At 49.9% G+C, this 12,494-nt stretch overlaps 1 protein-coding gene across 1 annotated transcript in view; it reads left to right on the top strand.

The window, feature by feature from the left end:
- The window catches only part of LOC134031661 (cGMP-dependent protein kinase 1-like), a 58,802-nt gene that overhangs the window by 31,197 nt on the left and 15,111 nt on the right, over window positions 1-12,494 (top strand). Inside the window, exons 5-8 of the mRNA XM_062475367.1 lie at window positions 765-828; window positions 4,622-4,699; window positions 4,915-5,009; window positions 9,392-9,457. Coding sequence (XP_062331351.1) covers window positions 765-828; window positions 4,622-4,699; window positions 4,915-5,009; window positions 9,392-9,457 — 303 coding nt within the window. The remainder of the gene's footprint in view (window positions 1-764; window positions 829-4,621; window positions 4,700-4,914; window positions 5,010-9,391; window positions 9,458-12,494) is intronic.

Raw genomic sequence — 12,494 nt, 5'->3', positions numbered from 1 at the left:
AGTGCCTTCCTGCAGCAGCATGTATCAGCTTCCATGCAGCCCAGGAGACTGGCAGTTGCACAGCACACTAGCAATCTTGACATCTGTCCCAGCAAAGGATCAATTTGGTTACATAAAAGCTTGACTATTTACCTCACCAAACCCCGTCCCTGAGTTGGAATGTGTGTGTATGTGTCTTGTGAGGTGTATGAAATCACCTTGAAACCTGCTCTTGGAATGGTAAGAATGATTGACAGCTGCTTTATGGCTCAAAGCTCCACTGATAAAACCTTTCCTGGTACAGGGCGCAAAGTGTGTGTGTTTGTGTGCTGGTGTGTGTAAGTGTGTGTGTGTGAGTGAGTGTGTCTGTGAGTGTGTGTGTGTGTGTGAGAGTGAGTGTGAGATGAGGGGAGGAGAAGAGGAGACATTATTGAAGACATAAGTGTTTGGTAGTAACAGTGAAGCCAAAGGTCCAAACAGCTTTGGTCTGTGGGGCTCGGTGCTTACTGAAGCCAGATACAACCATATACTCAGTCTGCTTCACAGAGTGCTCTGGTCTCACCTCGGATCTGTAACCAACTCTGTTTCTCTCACTTTCTCGACCCATCCCTCTCCTCTCTCTCTTGTTATTCCCTGCCCTCACTTTCTCTCTCTCTCTCTCTTTCTCTCTCTCTCTCTCTCTCTCTCTCTCTCTCTCTCTCTCTCTCTCTCTCTCTCTCTCTCTCTCTCTCTCTCTCTCTCTCTCTCTCTCTCTCTCTCTCTCTCTCTCTCTCTCCTCCTTACAGCGTGCCAACATTCCAGGGCCTGACGGAGGAGATTCTCAGTAAGCTGGCTGATGTTCTGGAGGAGGTGAGTATTGAGCAGGAATATCTGCTCAAACTGATAGTAGCACTCCTGGTCTCTCTCTATTGGTCTCTCTTTCCTTATCTCTTTCTCCTTGTCCATCTCTCCTTATCTCTCTCTCCTTATCTCTCTCTCCTTGTCTCTCTCTCTCTCTCCTGGTATTCTTCAGCTGGGTCTCTCTCTGCTGTTGTCTCACTGTTATCTAAGCAAATTGACTGTGTAATGATCACAGCAAAGTGGGCTAAGAGTGTTGGTCTGTATGTGTGCATGTGTGTCTGTCAGTCATTGGTATTCCCCATAGCACAGAGAATGTCCCTGCCCTGTACCAGTTAGGAAAATATGTTTTCATGCTGATTAAAGTCAAATCAGTAGTCAGTCAGGACAGGCAGGCATGTAGGTAAGCAGACAGCCAGGATATCTGAGCATGTCAAGCATACACAGAAGCATGCACCACCCTCAACCTTCTACCCCTCTCTCTCCCCCCACCCGCCCACGCCCCCCGCCCCTCCTCCCCCTCCTCCCTTCCTCCCCCTCTCTCTGCTTCTGTTCTGAGTTAAATGAGAGGAACCGACTATGTTCCGCTGGCTGACTGGGGCTCCCCCGGGCCCTGGTGAAGAATGCCCTGCCATGGGGGGATGGGTGTGTGTGTGTTTGTATGTGTGTGTGTAGAATTGTGTGTGTGTGCATGTGTGTTTGGATGTTTGTGTGAGGATTATGGCTCTGTTTGTGAACTGTGTGTGTGTGTGTGTAGAAATATGTGTGTGTAGGTGTGTGTGTGTGTGCGTAGGATTGTGTGTGTGCGTCTGTAGTATCTATAGCTCACTAGAGGGGGCTGACATCTGTTAGGTTAGTGTCAGTGGTGCTGTATGATCAAAGCAGGTGTTTGACATCGGATGAACAGACTCATCCACACACACACACACACACACACACACACACACACACACACACACACACACACACACACTCGCACACATACACTAACATACTATCACAAACACAATCACACACACCACACACAAACACACACTTCCTGTCACTGCCTATACAGGTAACTGTCTTTAGGACTAAACCCAGACAGTGGTTCAGACTCTCATCTCTTCGGCTAACCAAGTCAGACAGCAGCATTGCATGCTGCTGCTAGCTTTGCTTTCTGGAGAAGTAAAGACCTAATTTAATGCTGTCATGTCATTTGTTATGCCTTCAAGGACAACCTTTATCCAACTGCCTCTACTTTTGGTTCAGTACTTGTATGACTCTGTCGACATTGAAAAACACAAACTCTATTCCCTAATCTCATTCCCTGTTTTCAATGGGAGTGCTCCGCCAGGAGTTGGGCTTGTCGTCTCCGCGTGTGAAAGAAACACAAAGGCTGAACGTTCAACGTGTCCCTGTGTTACGTCGGTGAAGTTTGAAGAACAAAGCGTTACTTTGTGTTCTACAGCTGAGTTTCTTACAGTCTGGATGTGTCCGTAAATCATGATCAAAAACACACACACAGCACACACCTACACACACACACACACACACACACACAGGTACAGGTGGTTTGTTTCAATTTGATGGAATCTAACGCTGGCCAGGACCAGGCTAATAGATAATGCTACCCTTAAATTATACATTAATCTCTGCTCTGTCATCCTCTCCTCTCTCTCTCTGTCCAATGAGCTCCACTAGGTATGAGCCCCTCCAGAATCAGGCCACAGAGAGCTAACTAACAGACAGCTGTAATAAACATTTAGCCTCGAGAGGGAAACAAAAAGTAGTGAGCTGTTAAACTTCTACCTCTCTCTCCTCCCTTTCGCTTCTGTCTCCTCTCTCCCCCACACTTGAATCTCTCTATCTCGCTCTCTGGTTTCTCTCTCCTCTTTTTCCTCTCCCTCTCTCTCTCCTCCATTTGTCTCGCTCCTCTTCTTCCCCTACTCTCCTCCTTCCTGTCGCCTCTTTTCTTCCCGCCCTTTGTCCTCCCTTTCCTCCCTCCATCTCCATCCACCCTTGCTTTCTCTCCTCTTTCTCACCTCCCTCCCTCTAGTAAATATGGAGGAGTGAGACCACTGGCAGTCCAGAGTGCGTCTGCAGGCGGACAGCCAAGTGGCCAGGACAGAGAGTTCCCTCAGGGTGCTGGTCCAGCAGAGGATTGATTACAGATGCTCGTGTTTATGTGTCTGTCTTTTATTTGACACACAGGACAAGAGAGAGAGAGAGAGAGAGAGAGAGAGAGAGAGAGAGAGAGAGAGAGAGAGAGAGAGAGAGAGAGAGAGAGGAAATAAAGAGGGTGATGTAGTTCATGTAAATGTGTGTGTGTTTGAGGTGTGTGTGTGTGTGTGTTTGAGGGTGATGTAGTGTGTGTGTGGGGGGAGGTTTGATGTAGTGCATTTGTGTGGTTGATGTAGTATGTGTGGGTGATGTAGTGTGTGTTTGTGGGGGGGGGTGTAGTGCGTGTGTCCTACAGGGGGCGGTGTGGAGGGGCAATTGTAGAGCTCATCTGGAAGGAGTCAGGAAAAGAGTTCCCACACGGCTCAGCGCTGGGTGGAACACCGCCTGTCAGGAGGTCAGCGTTTTCCACACGAGAGCCTTCCATGTGTGGGTGTGTGTTGAGTTTTTCTGTATGGGTTGGTGTATGTGTGGTGTCAATGTGTGTGTGTATGTGTGTTTGAGAGAGAGCGGGGGAAAGCGAGACAGAGAGACAAGGACATTTGTGTGGATGCTTTTGTTTGTGTTATAGCTGTGTTTGTGTGTGTGAAAGGGGCGGGGGGGTTGGCAATGCGTGTGTGTGTTGCAAGATGGAAAGAGAGGGGGAATGGGAGAGGGGGAAATAGAAAGATATTAAAATAAATAGAGACAAAGAGCCTGAGAAAGGAAAAGAGACAGAGAGAATCATGTTTGAGTGTGTACGTGCCTGTGTGTGTGATGTCTGGGTATCTCTGCATTAGGAGAACCCCCCCCCCCCACACACACACACACACACACACACATTTATCTGGCAGTGTCTCCAGCAGATGTGCTCTCCAGAAAAGAGGAGAGGAAGAAGGAACTGATTACGGAGTGAGAGGAGTGTGATGGTCGAGGGAGGACGGTCGGACAGAGGGACGGAGGAGGGAAGGAGAGGAAGGAGTGTGGGATGGAGGAGGGAAGGAGAGGAAGGAGTGTGGTATGGAGGAGGGAAGGAGAGGAAGGAGTGTGGGATGGAGGAGGGAAGGAGAGGAAGGAGTGTGGTATGGAGGAGGGAAGGAGAGGAAGGAGTGTGGTATGGAGGAGGGAAGGAGAGGAAGGAGTGTGGTATGGAGGAGGGAAGGAGAGGAAGGAGTGTGGTATGGAGGAGGGAAGGAGAGGAAGGAGTGTGGTATGGAGGAGGGAAGGAGAGGAAGGAGTGTGGGATGGAGGAGGAGAGGAGGGGAAGCAGAGAGGGGTGGCTCTGGGAGGGGAGGGAGGAGAGAGGGATCGAGGAGAAAGAGGGATGGGCGGAGGAGGAGAGGAAGGAGAGCACAAGAGTTGATGTAGGATCGATGACAGTCAGGCAGCTCAGCAGCTCAGCTCACCTGATGACCTTGATTACCACGGGATTTAATCCCTCCAAGTATTGACGGCTCCTCCATCTTGGCACCAGTCTCGTAGAAGGTGCTGGTCCGCTCCTGGCTGCATGTGACGGGTTGACAAAGCAGGGGATCGTTGCAGAGGAGATAGCCTGCTATGATGATGGCATGACAGTTTAGCTCCATGTCTACACAGTACACACACACAATGAGCATGTATGTGTGTGACGGAGTGTGTGTACGCTATGTTCTCTGGTTCTTTGCAGACTCACTATGGAGATGGAGAATACATCATTAGACAAGGAGCCAGAGGAGACACTTTCTTTATCATCAGCATGGGCAAGGTGAGACACACACACACTCACACACTCTCACACACACTCACACACTCTCACACACACTCACACACTCTCACACACACTCACACACACTCACACACACTCACACACTCTCACACACACTCACACACACTCACACACACTCACACATTTACACACACACACACTTCAATCATTTGTTCACACTAACCCCTTATTGTCTGCTCTTCCCTATCTGACAGGTCACTGTGACCAAAGAGGAATCGGCCAATGGCGAGCCAGTATACCTCCGGGCGCTGGGCAAGGGGGACTGGTTTGGAGAAAGAGCACTGCAGGGGTGAGCTGCTTTGGACTGGAGGGTCAGATGATTTATTAAAGGTTTAGATACTCCTCTGTAGAGCAAGACCTATGATATCCACTGGACCTGTACTTGGACCTGTTATGAAGAGCAATTAAACTTGAAAGTTGAGGTTTTCTATTTGAGAGGGAACCTTTGGACCAGATGTTTGAGTGCACACAAGGCTGGGGAGTCCAGCCTTGTGTGCCATAAAGGAACATTCCAACCCTGTCTGACATTGCTGCCTCTGACAAGTACAAGCAGACACACCGTGGAGATGAGATGGGTGTGAGTGTAAGAGAGAGAGAATTCTAGAATAAGAGAGAAAGAGAGAAAGATACAGAGAAAAAGAGAGAGAGTAACAGAGGGAGAGAGAGAGAGAATAAGAGAGCGAGAGGAGAGAGAGAAGGGAGTGGATTTTACAGAGCACTAAACTGTATGAATAGGGTCAAAGGATCCACAGAGGGAAGCTTATTGATTCTGAGAGGAAAGAGACAGAGAGAGGAGAGAGACAGAGAGAGACAGAGAGAGACAGAGAGAGGAGAGAGACAGAGAGAGGAGAGAGACAGAGAGAGGAGAGAGACAGAGAGAGGAGAGAGACAGAGAGAGGAGAGAGAAAGGAAAGAGGCAGAGAGACAGAGAGAGGAGAGAGACAGAGAGAGGAGAGAGAAAGGAAAGAGGCAGAGAGACAGAGAGAGGAGAGAGACAGAGAGAGGAGAGAGAAAGGAAAGAGGCAGAGAGACAGAGAGAGGAGAGAGACAGAGAGAGGAGAGAGAAAGGAAAGAGGCAGAGAGACAGAGAGAGGAGAGAGACAGAGAGAGGAGAGAGAAAGGAAAGAGGCAGAGAGAGAGGATCGAGGAGAGAGAGAGTAGGGAGAGGAGAGAGAGAGAAGGGAGAGAGAAAGAAAGAGAGGAGAGAGGGATGAACAGAAAGAGAAAGCAGGAGTGAAGGGTTGTCAGGGACAAAATCTGGTCAAGCTGTGTTTATTACTGACCTGATGGACAGGGCAAGTCTACCATACACACACACACACACCTAGAGTAAAGCTCCGTGCTAATCTGATGAGCGTGGCTGGGTTAATAAGAGCCTTCCAGCCTCTCTCTGTTGTCATGGAGATGATTGACAGCTGTGAGGTGAGGTGGGATCCACTTCATTCAGTTTTTAAGGCCTGTTTTATGACTGCAGCACTGTGTGTATGTGTGTGTGAGTGTGTGTTTGTGTGTGTGTGTGTGTGTGTGTGGGAGAGAGACAGAGAGAGAGAGAGAGAGACAGAGACAGAGAGAGAGAGAGAGAGAGAGAGAGAGAGAGAGAGAGAGAGAGAGAGAGAGAGAGAGAGAGAGAGAGAGAGAGAGAGAGAGAGAGAGAGAGAGAGAGAGAGAAAGAAAGAAAGAAAGAGAGTGTGCATTTGTGTGGGTGGTGTTTGTGTGTGCATGTGTGTCTTCAGGCCTGTGGTTATGGGTTCACACCCCGAGACTGTGTCAGACAGCGCCCCCTGGTGTCTCCTCTGTGAGCTGCAGACTGCAGCTGGCGTTAGCAGAGCCAGAAGCACCCTGGTCCTTCCTGTAATAGCTTCCCCTGAGGTCTGCTTTATCTTTCTAAAAGTCCCTCCGTTTTCAACTGCTGTTCTGACAGCGAAAAACAAAAGAATTGATTCTGGAACTTTCTCCTCGACTGGGCCGGCTGTATTGACTTCCTGTCGGTGTGTTCTACCTGTTGTCGGAGAGGGCTTTGATGTGTGCGGAGCGGAGTGGCGTCGTGAAGACGGCGAGGATAAGATCACAGCTTCCCCAGGGCTTTTTGTTTTGTTTTGTTTTTTCCTCCTTCCTGACTCCTTGAGTCTTTGATCCGCCACTTTGCGCTCATCACCATCGTCCCACGGTGTGCTTAGCAAGTCAATCAGGCAGCAAGAGCTGTCTGTTTACCATGGACAATAGGCTTGATCTTAGCAAGTGTTTACATGCTGTGTTTTTAGCATGACATGAATAGGGAACTGTCAACCTGTGTGTGTGGGGGGCGGGTGTTTGTGAGTGTGTACGTGTCTATTGGTGTGTGTGGATGTGTGCATGTGTCTCTTTGTGTGTTTTTGTCTGTGAGTGTGTGTGTTTTCTGTGTTTGTCTGTGTGTATTTGTCTATGAGTTGTGTGTGTGTGTGTGTGTATGTGTGTGTGTGTGTGTGTGTGTGTGTGTGTGTGTGTGTGTGTGTGTGTGTGAAACAGTAGACAGTAGAGCCGAGGTTGAAAGGCTTGTCGAGCTTTGATGTTGAAGAGGTTGTATACTAAGTGAACTTTTGCATCTACCTCAAACAAAACATCTTGTTAAGTCAAATTAAAGCTCATTAGGCCTATTAGATGGATGTTAAGTGCCTGAATAATCATCACACAATCAGGCAACAGCCTCTACGTCTATGACCTTCTCTCTCTCTCTCTTTCTCTCTCTCTCTCTCTCTCTCTCTCTCTCTCTCTCTCTCTCTCTCTCTCTCTCTCTCTCTCTCTCCTCTCTCTCTCTCTCTGTTTTACTCTTTATTTCTCTCTGGCTTTCTCCCACCATCCCTCTCGGTTTCTGTCCCTGTCCTCCTCTCTCTCTCTCCCCCCCATTTCTCTCTCTATCTCTCTCTTCCCCCCTCTCCCTCTCTCCCTCTCTTTCTCTACTTCTGTCTCTATCTCTCTCCCTCCCCCTCTACCTCTCTATCCCTCTCCTTCTCTCTCTAGTATCTCAGTATCTCTCCCTCTTGTCATGCTGTTGCTCTTAGCGCTCTTCCTTTATCTCTAGGCTCTTGTCCTCTTGTTTTTCCATCTGCTCTCTTTATCGGCCTGTCGCCTTCTTTGTTCTTCCCCATCTCCCTCTCAGCTCCTCCACTGTTAGAGTAATGTGCAAATTGTACGTTTGCTAGCCAGATTGTAGTGTTTCACCCTAAAGAGCCATAGTGCGTGTGTGTTCTCCTGCATGTTCTCCTGTCATCAGCCTTCTAATGGCTGAGCGGAGCTCCTCCCGGAGAAAGGCTCGCTGGCTGGAATCTGTTCTCACACGTCAGACGTGGAGGAAGGCCGGCACACGGGCGCGAAGCTGCTATTAACGGACCCTCTCAGGAGACAAGAGCAAGATGCACATAGAGTATCAAAGAGTCTGCCTGTCAGTCAATGGGCCAGTCAGCGAGTCTGTCTGTCATGCCTCACAGCTGTTGTTTCATAGTGTGAAGAACTTATATCTCCACCTCTCTCTCTCTCTCTCTCTCTCTCTCTCTCTCTCTCTCTCTCTCTCTCTCTCTCTCTCTGTCTCTCTCTCTCTCTGTCTATCTCTCTCTCTCTTCCCTCTTCTCTCTCTATCTCTCTCTATCGCTCTCTCTCTTTCTCTCCATATATTTATCTCTCTCTCATTCTCCCCCTCTCTCTCTCCCAACACAAAATGCAGGGTCCATAGTTGGCCGTGGCACCAGAATGTGTGGGTGAGACAGAGAGACAGAGAGATTATTGGAGAGGTTGTTTTATGAGTATTGAAGTAGTTCCACACCACGCAGGTGTGAGGGCTTGTGTTTCTCACAGGCGGTGGATCAGAGGGCCGGCTCTATGGAGATCACAGACTCTGAGTCTGAGTGGAGCGGCAGTGAAGACTCTTCCTCTGACAGTGAAACGGATCCTGGTGAAGGGTTAGACAACAGGAAGGAGTAGGTCTGGGGGACGGGGTGACTCGGGCTATTGGCTGGGAGTGACTGTGCACTGACCCCTCTTTGATTGAACGTGACGTTAGGTGACCACTGTCTCGGTTTGGCTGGCCCAGTGACTTGCTTGAAGGTTGTGAACCCATGCCTAGGTTGTTGGTATGATGTTTGAGAGAAAGGAATGTGTGTTGGTCTAAGCCTTAGACCAACACACATCCAAAAACCAGATCCCTTAGACTCTAAGGGATCTGGTTTTCTGCTGTGTGTGTGATTCGGTGCATGTGTGTGAGAAGGCTTGCGTGTGTATAGTGTGTATGATTATTCACAGTACATGATTGAGCGTGTGTGTTCCTACCAAATATGGGTTTCTGACCGCTGTGTGTTACGTAACTGCATATACTAAATATGTATACAGTATGTGTACATACATTTGTGCGTGTATGTATGTTCCTCCTAAGGATGTGTTTCCTACAACACTGTATATTTACCCTGTGTGTGTATATATTGTATTTGTTTGTGTGTGTGCATTCCTCCTGGGGATGTGTTTCTGAGCCCTCTGTTTGTGTGTGTGTGTGTGCGTTCCTCCCAGGGATGTGTTTCTGAGCCCTCTGTGTGTGTGTGTGTGTGTGCGTTCTTCCTGGGGATATTTTTCTGAGCCCCCTGTGTGTGTGTGTGTGTGCGTTCCTCCTGGGGATGTGTTTCTGAGCCCTCTGTGTGTGCTCTGCAGGGAGGACATCAGGACGGCCAACGTCATCGCAGCTGAAGCCGTCACCTGCCTTGTCATCGACAGAGAGTGAGTCTGGCCCCCTGCACACCCACATCTCGTCTAACTGAGATGTGATGTGCCTCTCATTAGACAGAGAGAGAGAGAGAGAGAGAGAGAGAGAGAGACAGACAGACAGACAGAGAGAGAGAGAACAAGCTGTTTGGAGTGACAGCCGGCCCACTGAGACATTATGCAAGGAGGGAGGGAGGGATGCTTTAGGCAGCACAACACACCAGCTAGACCTCAGTCCCCAATATAAACAACACAAGAGACTGTGTGTGTACATGTGTGTGTGTGTCTGTGTGTGCACTTGTGAGTGTGTGTTTGTCTGTGGGTGTGGCTCAGATGCAGAGCTAAAAAAGGCAATCCCATTCCCCCCCTGTCCCGACCAGCCCAGAGCAACACTCTGCAGGAGGCCAGACGTTCATTCACCCTCCCTGACAGGTCTGCAAATGGTCCTAAACACACACCCACGTGCATACACACGCACACACACACACACACCTGCGTACTGTCCACATGCACTGTATGTGCTTGTGCATCAGTCCAGGCGGGGGTTGTGACCTGGGTCCTTCAGCTGGGGACCTGTGTCCCTGGTGGGCTGTTCACCTCCACGCTCTCCTGCTCCAGACAGATGAATCCCACTTTCACATCACCTTGTCCCTCTTCCTGAGAGGACCGCGGCTTGGAGACGGGCCTCCCATCAGAAAGCTCCAGGAATAACACACATGTATATGGGTCAGGGTTTATATTTAGGCGCTCACACGCGAAACATACTTTTTATCTGCCATCGAGGCTCATATCGCCATGGGGGATTCCACAGAGGCCAAGTCGTGAAATAAGAATCTTCTTCTCGAGGTCTCAAAGTTTGTGGTACGAAGTTTGTTCCAGTTTGTGATGGACTGGGAGATTCCACTTTTTGGAATGGTTAGTCGGTAAATATTTGATGAGTTCCCTTTTAGTCAGTTGTCTAATAAAACATTCTTGTAAATGCTTCTGAACCATGGAGGCGGAATCTGATAGCGAACGTAGGTAGCCAAACCAATAAAGTTTATAAATAATCGGTTTAACCTTTGATGTCTACATGCTGTTGTATCTGAGGCAGCCTGGCAGAAACTTAAATACAGCCAGATAGGAAGGTAGGCTGATAGACAAACATATATAAACACAGACAGACAGACAGGTTTGCAGACAAACAAAGAGGTAGGCAGATAGACAGACAAACAGACAGGTAGGCTGACAGGCAGACAGACACACAGACAGGTAGGCAGATAGACAGACAGACAGGTAGGCTGACAGACAGACAGACAGACAGGTATGCAGACAGACAGGTAGGCTGACAGACAGACAGGTATGCAGACAGACAGGTGGGCTGACAGACAGACAGGTATGCAGACAGACAGGTGGGCTGACAGACAGACAGGTATGCAGACAGACACACAGACACGCAGCTTGTTTTCCAGAACGAAGAGAGGAAGACTGGAGGAAGAGGAGCAGAAAGTGAAAGCAGAGAGGAGTCGACGAATCCATCGAGAGGGAGGCGTACAGAGGGAGGGAGGGCTGTACAGAGGGAGGGAGGGTGGGCTGTACAGAGGGAGGGAGGGTTGAGAAGGAGGAGGGAGGCCACAGAGGGTGAGCAGCAGACAGCTCTCACAGACTCAGGCTGCTGTATCATCCTCCTCAACACCGGTGCCTGCTGGGGGAAAAACCCAGCGTCACGCCACCGACTGACAGACAGAGAACGACAGACAGAGAGAGAGAGAGAGAGAGAGAGAGAGAGAGGAGAGAGAGAGAGAGAGAGAGAGAGAGAGAGAGAGAGAGAGAGAGGGGGAGATGTAGGAATACAGAGACAGACAGAGACAGACAGAGCGGATAGGAAATCACAACAGGGCCGCAACAAGACCCCAGCCTCACAGCCTCACAGCCCCCCAGCCTCACAGCCCCCAGCCTCACAGCCTCACAGCCCCCAGCCTCACAGCCCCCGAGTCCCCCAGCCTCACAGCCTCACAGTCCCCCAGCCTCACAGCCCCCAGCCTCACAGCCCCCAGACTCACAGCCCCCAGTCCCCCAGCCTCACAGCCCCCAGCCTCACAGCCCACGAGCCTCACAGCCCCCAGCCTCACAGCCCCCCAGTCCCCCAGCCTCACAGCCCCCAGCCTCACAGCCCCCCAGCCTCACAGCCCCCCAGCCTCACAGCCACCGCCTCACAGACCCCCAGCCTCACAGACCCCAGCCTTACAGCCCCACAACCCACCAGCCTCCAAACCTCTCAGCCCTGACCCCCAACCCCCCAGCCTCCTGCCCCTCCAGCCTCCCAGCCGCAGAGCCCTCTCAGCCCAGACCCCCTCCCCCTCTCTCTGGGACGGGAGAGAAGCTGCTGAACAGATGGGCCTTTAAAAGGCCCACAAGCACCCTCCATGAAACAGACACTAAAACACGGAAAACTCTCCTCTTTGATAACCTTCATCATCAGAATATGGGTATATTTAGTCATCCATGTGACGCCTTCCCAAGCTGGATCCTCTTAGAGAGCCTCTTCAACATCCATACCGATCTACATTCTCTTTACATAGATCTCCACCCTTGCTGCACAAACAAAATACTGACGCCGGATACATCAGTGTCTTTTTCCTGAACACATGGTCATCCATCTTGTAATAATTGTGAAAGATGGAATGAATCAATAATTTATGAAAGAATACAGAACCTGAGTGCAGGCTCCCATCAGATGTAATTATGCCCAAAGCGTTTTCTCTTTCTATTCGTCTGTCAGAGAACAGCATTCATCTTGTGTTGCATCTGTCTCATTTAGACCATCAGGTTAGTTGTGATAATGAATTTCCTGTATCAAACCAACAGCCCCCACCTCTCATCCTCTCTTTCCTCCCCCTACTCCCTCTCTTTCCCCCTCTCCTCCCCCTCTCTTCTCTCCTTCTCCCTCTCCCTCTCCTCTCCTCTCTCCTCCCTTTTCTTCTGCCCTCTCTTTCCACCCTCTCCTCCCTCTCTCCTAACTTCTTCCCTTTCCTCTCCTCCCCCCTCTTCCCTGTTTTTTCCTCACCCTCTC

This window comes from Osmerus eperlanus, chromosome 12, assembly GCF_963692335.1.
Source record: "Osmerus eperlanus chromosome 12, fOsmEpe2.1, whole genome shotgun sequence".
In the NCBI taxonomy this organism is placed as follows: Eukaryota; Metazoa; Chordata; class Actinopteri; order Osmeriformes; family Osmeridae; genus Osmerus; species Osmerus eperlanus.
The sequence above is the reverse complement of the archived record's forward strand: the minus strand, read 5'-3'. Positions and strand labels throughout refer to the sequence as shown.